Consider the following 18,516-nt stretch of genomic DNA (forward strand, 5'->3'; position numbering starts at 1 on the left):
GACGGTTCTTCAATCACGAATTCTAAGCAGCGCGGAGGGCGTACGCGATGCCTTGGATTTTATGGAGACAGACTTTGCGGGAATAACCACTGCTCCTGTTGAGCTTGCAGAAGAAACTGAACCATCCGTGTAAATGTGAAAGCGTCCGTTGTGTTTCTCATGCAGGAGCAGCAGTTTGGCTTGTTGTAGGGCTAAGAATGACGATTGTGTTTTCTTTTGGATTCCAGGAATGGCTAGGAGGGCTTCCAGGTGACGTAGGCACCACAACATAAATGGTGGTCTTGCTGCAGGTGTAAAGTTCGAGAAAAACACTGAACGATGCGAAGCAATACCGCTGAATGCAAAGTGTAGCCTAGAAGCAGAAAGTGAGGCGAAGTGGTGTGGTGGAATCTGGGCGAAACGCCTAATGTGCATTCTTAAGGCATCGACGCAAATATATGTTGTGATTGGGTGATCAGGCAAGATGACGACAGTCGTTGCTGAAGATGCACATCTCGGAAGGCCAAGGCATACTCTCAGTGCTTGAGCTTGAATCGACTGGAGTGTCCGTTTGTTCTTCGGGTCCTGCCCAGCACAGGTAAGCTGTAGCGCATGAACCCGAGGAAAAGTACAGTATAAAGTTGAAGCATCGCTCGTACGGATGCACCTCACGACCTTCCCGCAAGAAATCTTAGCACGTGAGTGATCATGGCGAGTTTCTTTTTTATGTGGGCATTATGAGGAGTCCAGGACAGGTCGCGGTCTATTATTACTCCCAGAAAGCGGTGGGTCTTCTCATAACTAATAGCCTGTCCATTGATTTTAATGACGTATGGGTCCGTCGCCTTGCATGCGAAGGCAGCCAGCGAGCACTTCTCAGATGACAGCTCTAGTCCCCGTCCTTGAAGGTCTCTAGTTTGACGTCAGTGTAGCCGCTCTCTGAAGCATGGCACGTACGTGTAGATACGTCACCCCTTATGCCCAGATACAGGTGTCGTCTGCGTATATTGACAGATGCACGGACCGCGAAAGTACATCAACAATGTCGATAAGCGCAAGGTTAAAGAGAGTGGAGCTCAGGACTCCACCTTGAGGCTCAGGACTCCACCGCGACAAGTACAATAAAGGACAAGCTCGGCTGGACTCAATTCAAGGCTACGTCACATTGATCTGTCGGATCAGATGATATCACAGCTTCGCTGGCCACAGCGTGGATTGGAGCCTTATTTATTTATTTATTTATTTATTTATTTATTTATTTATTTATTTATTTATTTATTTATTTATTTATTAGGAGTGTCAAAGCGGAAAGAAAGTGTACGTGTGTGAAGTGTGGGAAGCTGGTTACGTGGTAGAGAGGGAATGGAAGAGCTTAGGAGGCAGTGTGATATGTAAAAACAGCTCCTGAAGAACACTTTGCTTTGTGGTGAACGCAGTTTAAACCATGGATCCATCCAGGACTTCAAAGAGGTGCGACGTATTATCTAACCCATTTCTCTCGCATTTACCGCTAAATCGCCACTGAATTTATTTATTTATTTATTTATTTATTTATTTATTTATTTATTTATTTATTTATTTATTTATTGCAGCGTAGCTGTATATGGCTAGCCGATTCGTCTGTCCGTCTGTCCGTAGCCTGTACGCCGAAAACTTCTCCGGCGCAGCCCCATGCGCCTGCGCGAAAACAAAAAGGGAGAGGCGCGTGATTAGCTACGCCAGTATTGACGTCGTTGCTCTCCGTCGCAGCAGAGCGCACTCGCAGCAGTTTCTCTGCGGCTCCGATATGAGTAGGCCACGCGTCATACGTACTGCTGAGGAGCAGGCAGCTTTCGATCAGCGACACCGCTAGCAGAACCAGGAACAAGCTCGTCTACGCTGTGCCGATGCTGCAGCCCGGGCACAAGAACAGGCTCGTGCAGCCGAGCGCAAGCATCAACTTTGCACTTAGGATCCGGCTGCCCACTAAGCCTTCGTTTAATGAATCGTCGGTATTAACTCAGTGATTACCATCGGGGCCGCAAGTTTCAGCTTCCCTGGTTAAACATCTTTATGGAGTGCGTGGGCGGTGATTTCTTCATTTATACATACTGTGGACACGAGGTCCATTCAGGGAGGGCCCAAACAAAGGAAAAAAGAAAATAACAACAGATGTGATAACAGCAGGCACAAAAGTGTGACTACGACTGCCACAAAGCCAAGCAAGTCCAGTCATCAATGGTGCGAGTGAAAAAAAAAGGTATTAAAATGTGTTAGTACGGACAAAATAAGGGGTTAAAGCATTTGGATGATCGTGGGGAGCTGGTCTCGTCATTGGTGAATTTATATAGTTGGAAGGGTCCAGTGCCACTTCTTTATTGAGTGGCTGGAAAATAAATTTCAGCCGCATTTTTTTCCCTTACACCGTTCAAGTAAGCCATATTTGACTTGGCGACTGTAATACGACGGGTTTCGTTAGCCCGGCGAGAAAACCGGCATCATTTACCGACTTTCTCCGACAGCGGCAGATGTGACCCACAGGACGTGTTCTTACTTTGTCTTCCCATTTTCTGATTCTTCGCCATAACATGTCCCCATCCATAGCTCCCATGTGTGCCTTGCTTCTATAGTCCAAGGGCACAAGCCGCGAGTTGCCGGTGTTTCGCGACCAGAATACCATTTTGTCGTCACGCAGTCGACCACGCATGCTGGGGACTCTATACGATGTCGCAGCGCTCTTCCGAAACGCATGCACCTGGGTATTGGCCAACTGATTTCCGAGCGGAGAGGGGTCGCTCACCGCGAATGCTACAGCGGTACGTAGTGTATATGCACCTTATCACATCTGGGCAACCAGCAAGACCTGGCGGTGTCGCTCAACCTCTCGAGCACGAACCGTGTCAAGAATGCACTGCATGCAGGAACGACCGTTTATTCGAGTTTCTTCACTCCTGATAGGCGATCGCAAATTAGTCCAATGCCGCGGGAGCCACCCGTGGTTGCGATATTGCCCAAGCACCGTATGTGCCCAAGCACCGATATTGCCCAAGCACCGTATTGCTCGCCGGGCATCCGCCGCTGCCGCAAGCCGAGCCTGCCTGGCGCGAGAAGGCGCCGCCACTCGGCGCCTTATATCGTCTCACCCGCAGGGCAGGTTGTTTACTCGTGTACACGCGGCGTCGACGTGCATGCCAGGGGTGTGCAGACCAGTTCAGGCGCACAGGTAGATCTTATCGGGCCGGTGAATTGATAAGGGACCTATACCAGCTAGAAAACTATACACCCAGTTGGGTAAAAGAAAAGGGGGGGGGGGGATTATATTGTCTGAGCGGCAATATCTGCCAATTCAAGGCCGCACCTTTACTTTTTAGCTCTCCCTCGTCCTTAAGCTTACATAACGTGCGTAAGAGAAAAAAAAGAAAGAGAGAGATATAGAACTGTTCACCTGGTTGACCGTGGACGCCACATTTGCTTTGCCTCGTGATCGTATCTTACCTGGCAGCTGCAGAGAAACCTCCGATGCAGCTCCGATTGCCATGCGTTCACTTTGGAGTAAGAGTGGAACTGACTGGATTGGTTATGCCCGTTACGGATTTCTCGTCAGCCATGACCGCAAAATGTTTCATTCTTTTTCTTTTCCTTTTTTTCCGTTCTTTTTTTTTTCTTTTTTGTGTCAGCAGTGGAACGTTCAAGGTACAGTTACGATATAGACTATTACTGGGCTCCAGGCTTCTGGCTGCTGGAATAATACTGCGTATACTTGCTACATGTTCTAACAGCCAGCAACTGTATGTTTTCATAACTTGCTGATACTTTCTTAGCTCAATGAGGTCTGCACTTCCCAGCCAAGTCAGCGAATCGACAAGACATCGAATACAGTGGAACTCAAAAATTACGTCATAATTAAGGCCCAGGCGCAGAAGTTCGCAACATGGGTGTTGGTAGTGCCATAGTACGCTGTCATCTTTCCAGAGTTTTCGAACTCACCAACATATTTGCTATTTTCGTTTTTCTATAATTTTACGATCTTGATGGGACACGCCGAACATAGCTTGTCCCTTTGTCGACAATACTTTACGCCATCGCACTTTCTTACTGATCATAACGTAATGACCGTTCTTTTAGACGGTTGCAAACACGCGCACTCAACTATTCTAATTCTCCAACTAGCATTCTATCAAGTCTCGCGTTAACTATGGCTCAAGTCCCATTGATTGGTCTGTCGAGAGGTCTATCTATGGGTGCAATTCACTCATCTTCAGCTTAACAGAAGACAAATGCTGGAGAGCACCGCTCTCCACGCTGATATTACAATTCTGCCGCTCGTGTCACCATTCTTGCTGCATTCAGTCAGGACTACACTGTGGCGTACTCGTGTTCATTGTAATTAAACTGTGCCTGTGGTTGTCTCCCGTTGCGTCAAATGTGTTTTGAACACTCCAATTTACTGCTATAAACGCGAGACTGTGATTGGGCACCGTATGGCTGCGTCTCAGCGTTTCGGGTACCTGAATTATGCGCTTTAGCCACTCCTCTCAGGACAAGGATGTCGCAAGCGGTCCGGTCACGCTAGAGAATTTCCCGCTAAGTCCCTTGAGTGATCAACGTGGCCAGCGATTGAGGAAGCGCGTGTCCCTTTCAGCGGCAGTATGCGTTCGGAAGTTTTTCCAAAGCCTAAGGGCAGTCTGGCTGTCTACGTACCTTGTGAAAGAAATTCCTTGACAGAACCGCCCAACTGCCATCGCGGAACAGAAGAAAAAAAAAAGAGAAATCGAATTGCACAACCGCTGTGTACCATGGTTTGGGTGCACGTTTGAAAATCCCATATGACCAAGATTAATGCGCAGCCCTCTACTGCAGCGCCCCTCATAGTCCATTAGAAAAGGGACGCGAACTGACTCATAAACACAGAGAAGCACTATCGAAAAAAAACCCATATCCGTTAATTCCATATAAACAAATGGAGGTACCATATAAAAGCCTGCACTCTTCCATGTAGAGCATATCCCACATCCCCATACGGACTTATGGGGGTTTCATATTTTTAAAAAAAATCACGTATGTTCCCATATGTCACATGGGGCATGTCGGATATAATCCCCATATGATCCTCACATAAATGCCCCGTATGTTCCCATACATGGGGCAAGTTCCATATATCTAAATACCCGTATTTTCATATGTATTACTGGACATAGGGTTTATGGGTGTCTTCGATAAGGTAAAGACAGACAGGCCCCCATCTCGTCTGTACGCTGTGCCTGCGTGCCATATTGTGCCCCTCTCTTCGCCAACTAGCCCAACACGGAATACTCCTCAGCTATCGCGACGTTAAATCCCAAAATGGAAGAAACGACATCCACTGCCTTTTTTTCAAAATGACTGCGCACGCACACGCGCCTATAGAGTGTTCCGAACGTTCACCGCCGCCTTCCCCTCGTGCACGCAGGGACCAGATGGCCATGGGTCTTGGAGACCGGGGCCGCAAGCGCATCGCCATCGTGGGCGGCGGCTCGGCGGGCATGGCGGCCGCCAAGTCGTGCCTCGAGGAGGACCTGGAGCCCGTGGTGTTCGAGCAGACGGACGCCCTCGGGGGGCTGTGGCGGTACCGGGAGGTGCCCGAGTACGGCGTGCCGTCCCTCATGAAGGCCACCATCATCAACACGTGCAAGGAGATGAGCAGCTTCAGCGACTTCCCGCCGCCGCGCGAGTTCGCCAACTACATGCACCACACGAGCCTGGTGCGCTACTTCGAGCTGTACGCGAACCACTTCGGCGTCACCAAGCACATCCGCTACAACACCGAGGTGACGCGAGTCGCGAAGAGTGAGGACTACGACGAGACCGGCCGCTGGGACGTCACGTACAGGTAAAGCGTCGACGTGGATAATCCGACTGCACGCGCGCAGCTGTCACTCATTCTGGCAGGAGAAGTATCGCTGTGGCCAGTAATCAAGCGACCCAAAGCTGAAAGACCGTTCGGAGAAAGCTGAAAGACCAAAGATGAGCAATACCGCGCGCTCGAAATGGGGCAAACTTTAAATCAAAGAAAAAGTTAGTTGAAGGAAGGAACATTCTTTTCCCTGGAGCTGCGGTAAGATTTTACACTACACTCAGATGGTAACGCAGCCGCACATGGGGAGAGGGAACGGCCAGTAAAAAATGTCCGACCTCTCCCACTTTCGGAGCTGCGTGTAGACGCCTTTATTTGAATGTAAACTTTAAGGTTTTGTAACTATTCACTCAATGCTTCCCAATTTGCCTTACCGAATTACATATATCTTTGTAAGGCTTCAGGTGGATTATTTTATTTCTAATGCCGTTCCCTATATTTCTGGAGATTTTCGTTAAACTGTGGCTCAACCTTTAGGAAACTCTTCCACTGGAAAATAAAAGCGTTTTATCGCAACCAAACTAAACGCCAGAATATCGCCGTATTACGCAGAAGTCAGGACACTATTGTCGGTGGTTAGGTGCGAGCAGAGTCCTTTAGTACTTTTCTACCTGCCGTGGTTGCTCAGTGGCTATGGTGTTGGGCTGCTGAGCACGAGGTCGCGGGATCGAATCCCGGCCACGGCGGCCGCATTTCGATGGGGGCGAAATGCGAAAACACCCGTGTGCTTAGATTTAGGCGCACGTTAAAGAACCCCAGGTGGTCAAAATTTCCGGAGTCCTCCACTACGGCGTGCCTCATAATCAGAAAGTGGTTTTGGCACGTAAAACCCCAAATATTATTATTATTAGTAGTACTTTTCTGGTGCGAGTCAAGTAGCATCATGCGATGCTATAGGCCACCCGTCGTTGCCTTTCTTCTTTTTTGATTTCCTCTTTTTCGTTGGGCAGTGTGGCAGGCTTGCGTCGATCATCTTAAATGTTCATGAGTGAAGGGTGCGCTACTAAACAAGATACGGTTTTCACCGTAGAGCGTTGCCTGCCGTCCTGCTTCCCTTAAAATTCGGCCATCAACATGTGCGCGCTTGCTCTACCGTGACGCGCATGCGCACCTCGTGCCTGGAAGCGGCGTCAGCAGTAAAGTCCCAAAACGTTCTAGATTGACAGCCTGCACTTGTTGTTGTTATGAGTATTTTGTGTATCTCTGCATCTAAAACACTTCTATTGTGGCTTATCTTTTTTTTTCAACGGTATTTACTTTCCCTATAAGTATTGAAATCGTAGCGATCGAGTATTATGAGCGACGCCTGTGTATCAGAGGTTTATTATCCACTAAATATATCGCTCTGTCTTTCTTCTTTCTTCTATCTCCTGCCCGACCCAAAGGACAAAAGGCCAACCTCCTCGGACGGAGACGTTTGACGGCGTGATGATCTGCTCGGGCCACCACGTGATCCCCCACGTGCCGACCTTCAAGGGCCTGGAAAAGTTCAAGGGTCAGGTTCTGCACACGCACGACTACAAGATCCCCGACGGGTTCCGCGACAAGAAGATCCTCATCATCGGCGTCGGAAACTCGGGTGCAGACGTCGCCGTGGACCTGTGCCCTTGCGCTGAAAAGGTTTGGCGGAGAGCTCGAAAGTCGCTTCGCTTAAGACACATCGAAGAAGACCTTCAAGCGAAATTATGTAATCGGGCCATCTGAGCGCCTCCCCACCCCTCACATTCTGACTGATATAAACTAAGATGGATAAACTCGCGCTACACGCAAAGCGGGGCATGCAAAGTACACGCGTCCTGCACGTTGTGTAGTATAGTGTCACGCATTAATACACTTTATGTTGGTATAGTGCCGTACACTCTTCTTGCCAAATGTGCACAGAACATGCTCAGCGTTAAAACTGAAGTTGACTGCAAACCGCGTTTAGCTGGTAACGAAGCAAACGTCCCGGGTACCCTTTCTTTCCTTAACTTTTTAGACAACCTTGAAGAGTCGCGCCACACCAGGGCGCTCCTAGCCCGTTTACGTCCGACCACATTGTCAAAAGATGTAGCAACCAGCAGTGCTGTTGCCGAACACGTTTTCCGGTAATCTTATGTACACGTACGCACATGCCAGTAATTCATTTGTATGAGAAAGCTCTGTATAGTATCAGAAGTACTGGTTCTGGGACACCGGTCACGACAGGCGTCTGCGCTGAAGGACACGAACGCGTTGGAATGTGCCACTTGCGCTCTTTCGGCTTCCATTTTGTTTTCCTCTCTCTACGCGTGCTCCTTTTCCCCATCCCCGCGTGCATGGTAGTTGACCGGAACTACCTGCGAGTAACCTGCGGTCCTTTTGTTTGCCTCCTGCCCTCCGCATCGATATCGTTGCCCACACGTGCAATCCGCGTGAATCCGCAGGTGTACCTGAGCACGCGCCGTGGCTGCTGGGTGATTCGGCGCGTGGGCCTCTGGGGCATTCCGGCCGACTCGTTCCTGAACCGCCGCACGGTGAACCTGTTCAACAAGTACGCGCCCGAGTGGCTCGTAAACCTCATGTACGAGACGTACTCGAACGAGGCGTTCAGTCACAAGCTGTACCGGCTCAAGCCCAAGCACCGCTGGCGCAACCAGCACCCGACCATCAATGACGCGCTGCCCAACGGCATCCTCAGCGGACGCATAGTCATCAAAGGCGACGTCGAGGAGTTCACCGAGACGGGCGTCATCTTCAAGGACGAGGAAGGATACGAGCAGAAGTTGGACGTCGTCATACTAGCCACGGGGTACCTGGTGAGTTCAGAAGCAACGGCAATATGTGCAAGCTTGTATTTATGAAGACACCGAAAGGCACACCCAGACCCCGAACGAATATTTTAATTTACCACTGTCAGAAAGCCCATAGGCACTTAGCTATCATCTAGATACCGTCTACAGAGACTTTACTTAGAATGCCTATAATCCATAAGCCTTCACAGGAAGTCTATAAGCCCACCTTCTTAAACGTTCTATGAACCAGTGTCGGTAGCACTTCTATGTGTGATGAATAACACAATAAAAAATCTGTTGGGTTCCGAGCAGGTGATAAGATGCGTATATAGATACTATAAATTATGTCAGCCTTTCTTAAAAGTGGACGAATAGCTGTATCTCGACGTGAGTGCCATGTGAGCTAGCACGGTTTAAGCCCTCGCCCACTAATTTAGCATGTTTTGCCAGGTCTCATAGGGAGCAGGTGGTTGCGAAAGCAGAGAAATTTTATATTTCCACAAAAGCATCACAGAAAAGCACCTTGCTTCGAGCACCCGCTACCAAACTCGAACGCTATATACCGCCGCTCCTCCAATTTCATTTCGCTAGATTTCTGTTCGTGACAGCTACCCACCAACACTGTCTTTTAAAGCTTCACGAGTCGCAGTGACGCCCAGGAAAGGCGTCCTTTGTCGCTACGCGTGCACTACGCTTGCTACACTTATCGCACCCTATACACTACGCAGTGAATGACCTGGGGTGCCATGGAGGATGCCCCGAGTTTCTCACTCACCTGAGACTGTTCGGCGGCAGTCGGTGAACGAAGATAGCGCAGAACGCGCGAAAGCGGCAGACAAAAATTGGAGGACGCTTAAGCTTCGCCTTCAAGAGTGGGACGCGACAGCGTTCCCGTCGACCCGCCAAGGGGTATAAGACAATGCGCTACGGCACAGCAATCACTTACGATGCGCCCCGCATCGGAGTTAGCGCCCACCTATCACGCGGTGAGCGTCGAGCAACGCAGCGTTCGGCGCGGCAACGAAACGTGCGCCTGAGCGAACGAAACGAACCAAAGAACTCAGTGTCTCGGAGGGGAAACGATCTACGCCAGCCAAACGTCGTGATCGGCACGGGCAGAGAGATAGATAGTAATCTAAACCGGGAGCACGGCGAAGCGTCGTCAGGGGAGAGGGAGTCCCGCGACGCGCCTAACAGCGGTCCCAATGCGCGCGCGGCGCGCCTCCTGTCGGGGCAGCGCCGTACATTGAGAGGAGGGGGTCTTCTGTGTTTGCCGCAAGATGGCTCTGCGTGTGCGGAAAGTGCAGAAGAAATGCAGCGGAAACGCACTTCGCAACTCGTGTAATTGTGACTTCTGTACGTTACATGTTCATAATTACCGATATACACCGCAGTATAACTTTCCACGGCTCGTTTCGAAGGCAACACCGCATTCACTAGAGGCGCGTTTGCACCGCTTGAAAGCATCGAACTCGTGGCTGAGTGGTAGCGTCTCCGTCTCACACTCCGGAGACCCGGGTTCGATTCCCACCGGGCCAATCTTGGAAGTTGCTTTTTATTTATGAAGCGCCTGCCGTGATTTATCGCTCACGGTCAACGCCGCCGACACCCGACACCGACGACACCGGCTTTTCTGCGACACGAGCTCCTTAACGCTATCGCGTTAATAAAATGTCGAGATAAAGCCGCGTATGTACGTCAACACGAGCGCACCCTGCGCATGCCGCTTCCTCGTTTCAAACGCATAAGACGGGGAAATGTTACGCGCCAACGTTATCAACGCAATGTCGCAATACCATGAATGTCCCGTTATCTACACATTCGGCACACTCCATTTGTCACGCCTTTCTGGGGCGCGTCTCCCTTTTCAGACATTATGTGTCCATATACGTACACCGTCGAATGCGAACAATGCAGACGTGGCGCGCATTCACACGCCAACCCTTTCCTTTTTTTTTCGCATATATTAAAAGATAACATTCTTTTTCGATAACTTACTTGCACAGATAGTGCACTGGGTGGAAAGATAAACAAAAGAAAGAAGGCACCGATAGTGCGAACACGTGACTTCTTTTTCAGCCGCCCATGAGGCTGAAAAAGGTGATGTGCTAACCAGGTGATATGATAACCCAAAAGTGAATCTAGAGATAAGCCAATGAAACTGAAGGCGCACCGAAGGTTGAATTTCATGTCTCGATACCATGAGCTCATTCATCCGAGTGAGTCGCCAAGCAGATCTCGCGGAGAAGCCGAACTTTGTCAAACGTGGGCTTTCCTGCATATATATAGCACCCCTGTCTGATCTGTCTCGCTGCATGCGCGCCCTCACATGGAGTTGGCGATTCTATAGGGAGTTGGCACTGCGTACCAACCCCCTCGAATTAATAGCCACATTTAATGAATGCGACAGTATAGCGCATCGCAATTCCTCGCGTATCCCCCTGATGCGATGTGCCACCGTTTGCATGTGGCGCATTAACAATCGCGCAATGGTGTGCGAAACGAGGCCGCGCCTTTCTTGGTGAGCGGCGCTCGCTCGAAGGACAGCCAACACGAGGCGTCGCTTTCATTCCTATACAGATACGATACACTAGCCGTTTGGATTAATTTGCTATGGAGGTGTCTTAACCCATTAAAGCTTCCTCCGGCTGGCGCGTTAAAGCGATGCGTCTTCCTGTAACGCATTATTCACGTTTGCCATACTGCGCTCTAGAAAAACTGCTCGATATACACTTAGTGACCAAGACCGAGAGCGGCCTTCAATTAAACCTACCGTTTGAATTTTTCGGCACCGATGCATTTCGTGTTCATGTATATACCAACAATAATGACATCGTGACCTATTGTGCGAACGCGTTCCGATCGTCCTGTTTTTGTTTTTTTTTTCGCTTTTGACAAGTGCGCCACTTTCCTTCATTCTACCTGGCTCGCACTTCGCAATGCAGGCGACGTTCCCGTTCCTGGACCAAGATATTCACAAGACGGAAAACAACAAGGTGTGCCTGTACAAGTACGTGTTCCCGCCGCACCTGCCGCACCCAACGCTGGCCTTCATCGGGCTGCTGCAGCTACTCGGGGGCGTGTTCCCCGCCCAGGAGGCGCAGAGCCGCTGGTTCGCGCAGCTCATCAACAAGAAGGTGTCGCTGCCCTCCTGCAAGGAGATGCAAGCCGACTACGAGCGCTGGCGGGCCAACCTTGAGAAACGCTACGTCGACAGCCTGAGGCACACATTCCAGGTATACGCCGATTAAGAAGCTGACAATGATACCACACTTTCTATTAGAACTGCCCACGTACGCGATAAAATTACTGTGCGCAAAGAACATGACTCATAGCCGTCGCCATATAGTAAGCCTATAACGCTTGAGAATTCTGCCCGGTTTGTTCACGCTGTTTCTCCTGCAGGCCGACTGGGTGGACTACATGGACGACATCTCATCTCAGATCGGCGCCAAACCGGACCTGTGGCGCATGTTCTGGCGGGATAACGCGCTCTTCTGGAAGTGTTTCTGGGAACCCTGCCTGCCCTACCAGTACCGTCTTCAGGGCCCGCACTCCTGGTCCGGGGCTCGCCAGGCTATGTTCACGATGAAGGACCGCCTCAAGGGGCCGCTGGACACACGCAAGATGCCCCGGGATTCGAGAAGCGCGCGGGACCGCAAGGTGCGCCGCGTCGTTCCAACATTCCTCTGGGTCGCCGTGGTCGTGGCCATCCTCATCTACCTGTTCACGCTCCTCTTCTGAAGAAGAGCGTACGGAAACGCTCGAGGCTGAACGTGTTGTGGCAAACGTGTGCTCGTCTTCCACTTTCTAACCTGCGGCCTGGAAAGGCGTGCAACGAAGAATTCGCGGTGCCTTGCTCATAGTCACCGAAACATAACCTTCTGAGAAGAACTGGACCATCTGGGAGCATACACATCCCCAGCTTGTGGAAGTCACGTTTCGGGCCCTGCCGTAGTTTTGCCATAGCGAGCTTGATTGTTTAGCTCGTCATCGCCTTTGTCTTCAGAGATCTGGAGAAACGTGGCTCCCAGTCTCGAGAGTTCGTGGTTTCCTTCTCATGGCCACCGATACATAGCCGTCTATTGAAGGATTTCGAACAGTACCAGCACTTGACATCGCGGCTTCTGTCTTACATCGGCCGCATTCCTTTATAGCGAACGAGCGAAAAAGAAGGAACGAAACATGGTGCCTTTCGCATTTACAGCTCCCAAGCAAAAGAAGAAGAGAAATGTTACCGTAAGGCACACTGATGAGTGCCATCAACACACTTCCTCTTCCAAGGAGACCGGTGGACACGCAATAATTGACAATTGTCAGAGGTGCGTGTGGCACACGGCCACATCTGTCTTCTGGAAAACCGGAAACAAGGGCGCCTTCGGCTCCTGCTTATCTGATTGTTGTAACCTGAGCGCTGCAAACACATAACTTCTGATGTTGAGGAGTACGTCCAATCCACCAGCCTTTCCCTTCGAAAGACGAGATACGATAAGAGGTTGAGTGCTATTTGTTATTAATAAGTTAGCATTGTACAGGTCAGCCGAGAGGTCCAAAATTCAACGCGTTGACGCGTTAGAGCAGAAGGTGAGGATGTCGGCTCCCAGCCAACTATGGCAGCCACTGCCACCAACGAGGAAGGAGTGATGTCACGAGTCATGTGATTTGGTGGAGTCGGCGGCGATGGAACGGATGCACCGGCGACGTGGTGCCCTCGCGGTAGCGGTGCATAAAATCACTTGTAATTCGAATTCTTGTTGAGTTAACGAAACCAAATTTTAATTACAGGTTTTTCTAATTAACATAACCATATGTACAGTGTGTAAATAAGGTTCTGAGTTATGTACGAAGTAAAGATATAGACAAAGGGTAGAAGACGTCAGGACAGAGGAAGCATACAGTTCCTAGGAAGTCATAGATAGGAGGAGGAGTCTTATGCACAGGTCGGCGGACAATCATCGAATCATAGGAAGGCGCTGTCGCTAACACGTCGTTCAAATTTAGCATGGCTACCTACGTCTTAATTTTGTAGGTACATTCCCGCGTTCATTTTCGAATCAGACATGAAAACTACGAATAAGCAATGCCCTCACGCAATTGTCGCACCGTTTTCGTTTTTACAAGCACGACGTTGAAAATAAGATAGCGCCGTGTCTGTAGGGATCTTTAAGATGTGCTGTTGATGTTGTAGCAGTAATAAAAAAAAATACAAGTGTATATGCTATAGCCGTTGCACAGTGGTTATGGCGTCTGCTTTGGCTGTGGGAGGTGGTTCGTTCAAAACCCACTTCCGGACACCCACCGGGAATACAAATCGGGCACAAACGTGTAAATGCGAGAGCATTACTTGTCGCTGAGTTTGGTGTTGTGGCGAAATGTTGCTGAGTTTAGTGCTGCTGCGTTAGTTCCGAATGTAATGTTGCTGCTTATGAGGTCGCAACAACGCAAGACGACAAACCGGCCATATTACGATCTCTCAGCTAAGTTTTATTGGCGGAGTTCTCATTAAAGTAGTGTTTCACGCCCATTGCGTTGAGTGTTCTTTCTTCATGACACCGTTTTTCATCACGATGACACCACTTTTCAGCACGATGACTATGAGTACTTTTCCGGGCGGGCACCATTGTGTTGACACTAGATTCCTTCATCGGGCTCGTACGCGAACTCGACCTCATAATCTGGGGGGGAGGTCGTAGTCGTTGTCCGAGGGGTACCTGAAGCGCATTGCATCTTATTCGTCGTCCATGGCGTCTGCGGGTCCAAGTTGATCGGCAGTAGCATGGCCTTATAGCTTGCGCATACGTACCGCAATTCGAATTCATTCTAACCTCGATCAGGAAGCGTTCTTCATTGCCGTGCAGCCGCGGATGCGCGATGGCAAGCTTTTTTTTTTCCTTGCACGGTCGACGCCGCCCCTGCCGCGGATGGGCAGAGGCGAGCGCCACCTGGTGTTTTTTTTCTTTATTGATGAAGATGACGTAATTTGTCTACCGTTTTTCTGCCAAGGCTTTCTGATGACGGCGGCGTCGCACAATGAGCCCAGAAATGCTCGCGCAATAAAACCCGGTGGGTATCCGGCAGCACCGGAATTTTAATCCAGTACCTCCCGCATACGAGACTCTACCACTACAGGCCGTCGCTGAGGCGTGTTTTTTTTTTTTTCTCAAGATTATCAACCAGCTCGTCATACCAATAGTTGCAGACTGCCGTATTTCTATTGTTTTCTTGCTCAGAAATTTCCCACTGAATTGGCAGCCTACCCCTGTCAATAAATAAAAGAACAACGCATTAACAATCAACACATGTACAGCATATTTCATGCAACCGGAGTCTGTGCAGGCGTATCGCTGCTAAGAAAACTTCATAATGGCGAACGGGGTGATGTTGTCTCTCTGTCTAAGCAAGATCTCTTCCTAGCTTTTCACACGCATAAGAAAGCAAAAGTACAAAGCAGTTATTGGCAACTGCTTGCCAAAATAAAGCGAGGAAAAGTGGGAAGCGGGAACGGAGTCGTTGCGTTTTCTTAAGCGCCATAGTCTAAATGGAGCCTGGCGCCCATCGCTTTCTCTACTTTTTTTTTATTGTGATAGCAATTATAATACGGACATTCCAGTCGAATTCCAGCCGACGGCGTCGCCGTGAGATTCTGTATAAATTCCAAGGGAGATAAAATCTCACTCGCTCGCCGTATGCTGTATGTGCGAGCGAAAGCGTGCGGGGATGAGCCGGCGATCTCGGCTCAATCTCGCGCACGCATTGGTTGAAAGCGAGGAGGAAGCGCGCCGTCTTCCGTTGCGCGCCGCTTCCGAGGGTAGTCTAGGGACGCGAGGCGCGTTCTAGACCGGGCGGCCGCGCACGCCCGTCTGGGCCGCTCTGTCTTAAAGGCCATCTGCGACGGGGGCAAAGGCCACCGTGTGCTGTGTTTTCGCGGCTTAGTTCGCGTTGATACGAAAGGCAGCAATAAGATCAATTCGCTCGCTGCTGCTGCCGCGCTTCCTCACTCCAGCATTTCGACAGCGAGTTTCCGCGGTCATCGAGCGAGACATACCGATGTTTGCTTATGCTCGCGTGACACCATGCTTGCTAATTTAATTAGTATGCTGTGTTCACAAGTTTATACGGCCGATAAAACTATACTATCCTTACTTCGTATAGCTGCCCACTAATTTGCTATCGCAATCCATGCTTCGCCTTTCGGGCGAAACGTTAAAGGCACACGTCATTTTCCATGAACAGTTAGCCGCGAACATTGGAATACGATCAGCCTCCAGCAATTTGGTCAAACGAGTTCCATGATATGACATTTGCAACTTGTCCATTTATTGCGTTCATTGAAAGCCCACGTTATCTAAACACACGCACCAGAAAAGTAGTAAGCACCAAAGCACCCTCGGTAATCTACTATTACACTCATTCCTGCGAACCATTCTTGGTTTCAGTAACCATGTGGTGGGTATGTGATGATACAGTGGTTCGCTCCGTTTCTGAAGACCAAATAACATGCATTACACCGCATTCATTATTGAAAATGCTGTTCTACACAAAAAATAAGCAGCGGCAGTGCAACTAATTGGTACGGTAGTGGAGGGAGAATGGACATTTAGCTCTACTGAACGGGCGCGTAGCCAGGGTATATTTTCGGGGAAGAGGGGGGGCTGAAACTCGGTCAGCGACTCCACCCCCCCCCGGCTACGCTACTGCTGCTGAAGCTCCTCCCCCTTACCTAATACAAATATATTCACGATGAACGTCGCAGTGTCTCCGGAAAGGCAAAGCATCGATAGCGATGGCAAATTAGTGGACAGCTAGCTATATGAAGTACGCGTAGTAGTTTTATCGACCGTAGGAACTTGTAAACATGGGCATACTAACTAAATTAAGAAGGATGGTGTCACGCGCGCACAAGAAAATATCAACACATCTCACTTGATGACCGCGGAAGCTCGCTGTCCAAACGCTGGAGTGAGGAAGCGCGGCAGCAGCAGCGAGCGAATTGGCCTTCGTGCTGCCTCTCGCCTCAACGCGCACTAAGCCACAAAAACAGCGCACGGCCGGACTCTGTCCGCTTCGCTGGTGGCTTTCAAGATACAGCGATACGGGCGGGCGAGCGCGGCCGCCCACAGTAAAAATTGGAGGACGCTTAAGCTTCGCCTTCAAGAGTGGAACGCGACAGCGTTCCCGTCGACCCGCCAAGGGGTGTAAGACAATGGGCTACAGGGCAGCCATCACTTACGAGGTGCCCCGCATCGGACGCGGTGAACGTCGAGCCATATGGTCGAGCAACGCGGCGTTCGGCGCAGCAACGAAACGTGCGCCTGAGCAAGCGGAACGAACCGAAGAACTCGGTATCTCGGAGGGGGAAATGATGCACGCCAGCCAAACGTCGTGATCGGCACGGGCAGAGAGATAGACAGATAGTGATCTAAAGAAAGGAAGGACGCTTGATTCTGCTGAGGGAGCAAGGCGAAGCGTTGTCAGGAGAGAGAGAGTCCGGGCAACGACCCCCCTCGCACCGGTCCTTCCACAGCTCCAATGCGCGCGTGGCGCGCCATCTGTCGAGGCAGCGCCCTACATGGAGAGGAGGGGGTCTTCTGTGTTTGCCGCAAGATGGCTCTGCGTGTGCGGAAAGCGCAGAAGAAATGCAGCGGAAACGCACTTCGCTACTCGTGTAATTGCGACTTCTGTAAGTTACATGTTCATAATTACCGATATACACTGCAGTATAACTTTCCACGGCTCGTTTTGAAGGCAACACCGCATTCACTAGAGGCGCGTTTGTACCGCTTGGAAGCATCAAACTCGTGGCTGAGTGGTAGCGTCTCCGTCTCACACTCCGGAGACCCTGGTTCGATTCCCACCCAGCCCATCGTGGAAGTTGCTTTTTATTTATGAAGTGCCTGCCGTGATTTATCGCTCACGGTCAACGCCGCGGACGCCGACACCGACGCCGACGACACCGGCTTTTCTGCGACACGAGCTCCTTAACGCTATCGCGTTAAAATGCGCCCCCTCCACCCTATCTTTCCCCCGAAGCCTTGCGCGCGACGGAAGACGGCGCGCTTCCTCCCCGCTTTCCTCTCGCGTGCGCGAGATTGAGAAGCGATCGCCGGCTCACTTTCGCAAGCTTTCATTCGCACATACAGTATACGGCGCGCGGCGACGATTTTATCGCTCTTGGAGTTTCTACGGAACCTCACGGTGACGCCGACGGTAGAAATGCGCCTGAAGTGTCCATATAATTTATCTCGCAATAACAAGCAATCGCTTACTAATTAACAAGCACGACGTCGCGCGCGCACAGGGAAACTTGAACACATCTCACTCGATTACTGCGAGCACTCACTGTCATAACGCTGGCGTGATGAAGAACACCAGCCTGGAGCGATCGTTTCGCGCTACATCTCGCTTTAAACGCATGTCCGACACTTGAGATTACGCGACCTCCAACACTGGGCGCGCCGAAAGACAGCGCACCCTGAACCGGCCACGCAGCCCTCCCGGCTCGCGGGAGTATTTGCACCCGCCGCAGATTAGTTCCAAGATACAGAGAGTGGGCCGCTCGGACAGCCGTGCGCAGTCGCAGCCTGGGTAGAAACACGCGCGCTCACCTGTATTGTTAGTGCACGTATTGCCATTTCACGACGCTGCGTTCGAAAAGAACTGGAACCTCGCTTCGCACATATATAGTTCGAATCTAATTGTCAAACAATCACCACGCTTCATCAAAGACAATTCATGAACCATAAAGGACCACGAAGCTACTAAGAAAATAACGGCTTAATCACTTCAACATTTATTGCAAAGCATCCGTTTGCTACTTCCCTGTGTTTATTGTGTCGTCGTTGGAGTAGCCTTCACACCGCAGCAGGTTATATGAGTATACTCATATATTGCGTCGCGGCGAAACACCTGTGT

The 18,516-nt window shown here is 50.4% G+C and overlaps 2 protein-coding genes across 6 annotated transcripts in view; one reads left to right on the top strand and one right to left on the bottom strand.

The window, feature by feature from the left end:
* Positions 1 to 14,128, top strand: part of LOC135898891 (flavin-containing monooxygenase 5-like) — a 101,334-nt gene extending 87,206 nt beyond the window's left edge. For all 4 annotated transcript variants that reach the window (XM_065428089.2, XM_070529540.1, XM_065428088.2 and 1 more), the window contains 5 exons: positions 5,408 to 5,827; positions 7,237 to 7,471; positions 8,257 to 8,628; positions 11,550 to 11,840; positions 12,010 to 14,128. In XM_065428089.2, coding sequence (XP_065284161.1) covers positions 5,408 to 5,827; positions 7,237 to 7,471; positions 8,257 to 8,628; positions 11,550 to 11,840; positions 12,010 to 12,348 — 1,657 coding nt within the window. In that variant the 3' untranslated portion in view covers positions 12,349 to 14,128. The remainder of the gene's footprint in view (positions 1 to 5,407; positions 5,828 to 7,236; positions 7,472 to 8,256; positions 8,629 to 11,549; positions 11,841 to 12,009) is intronic.
* Positions 1 to 18,516, bottom strand: part of LOC139052441 (flavin-containing monooxygenase 5-like) — a 144,410-nt gene that overhangs the window by 120,952 nt on the left and 4,942 nt on the right. The window lies entirely within an intron of this gene.

The sequence above is a fragment of the Dermacentor albipictus genome, unplaced genomic scaffold (assembly GCF_038994185.2).
Source record: "Dermacentor albipictus isolate Rhodes 1998 colony unplaced genomic scaffold, USDA_Dalb.pri_finalv2 scaffold_23, whole genome shotgun sequence".
Classification (NCBI taxonomy): domain Eukaryota; kingdom Metazoa; phylum Arthropoda; class Arachnida; order Ixodida; family Ixodidae; genus Dermacentor; species Dermacentor albipictus.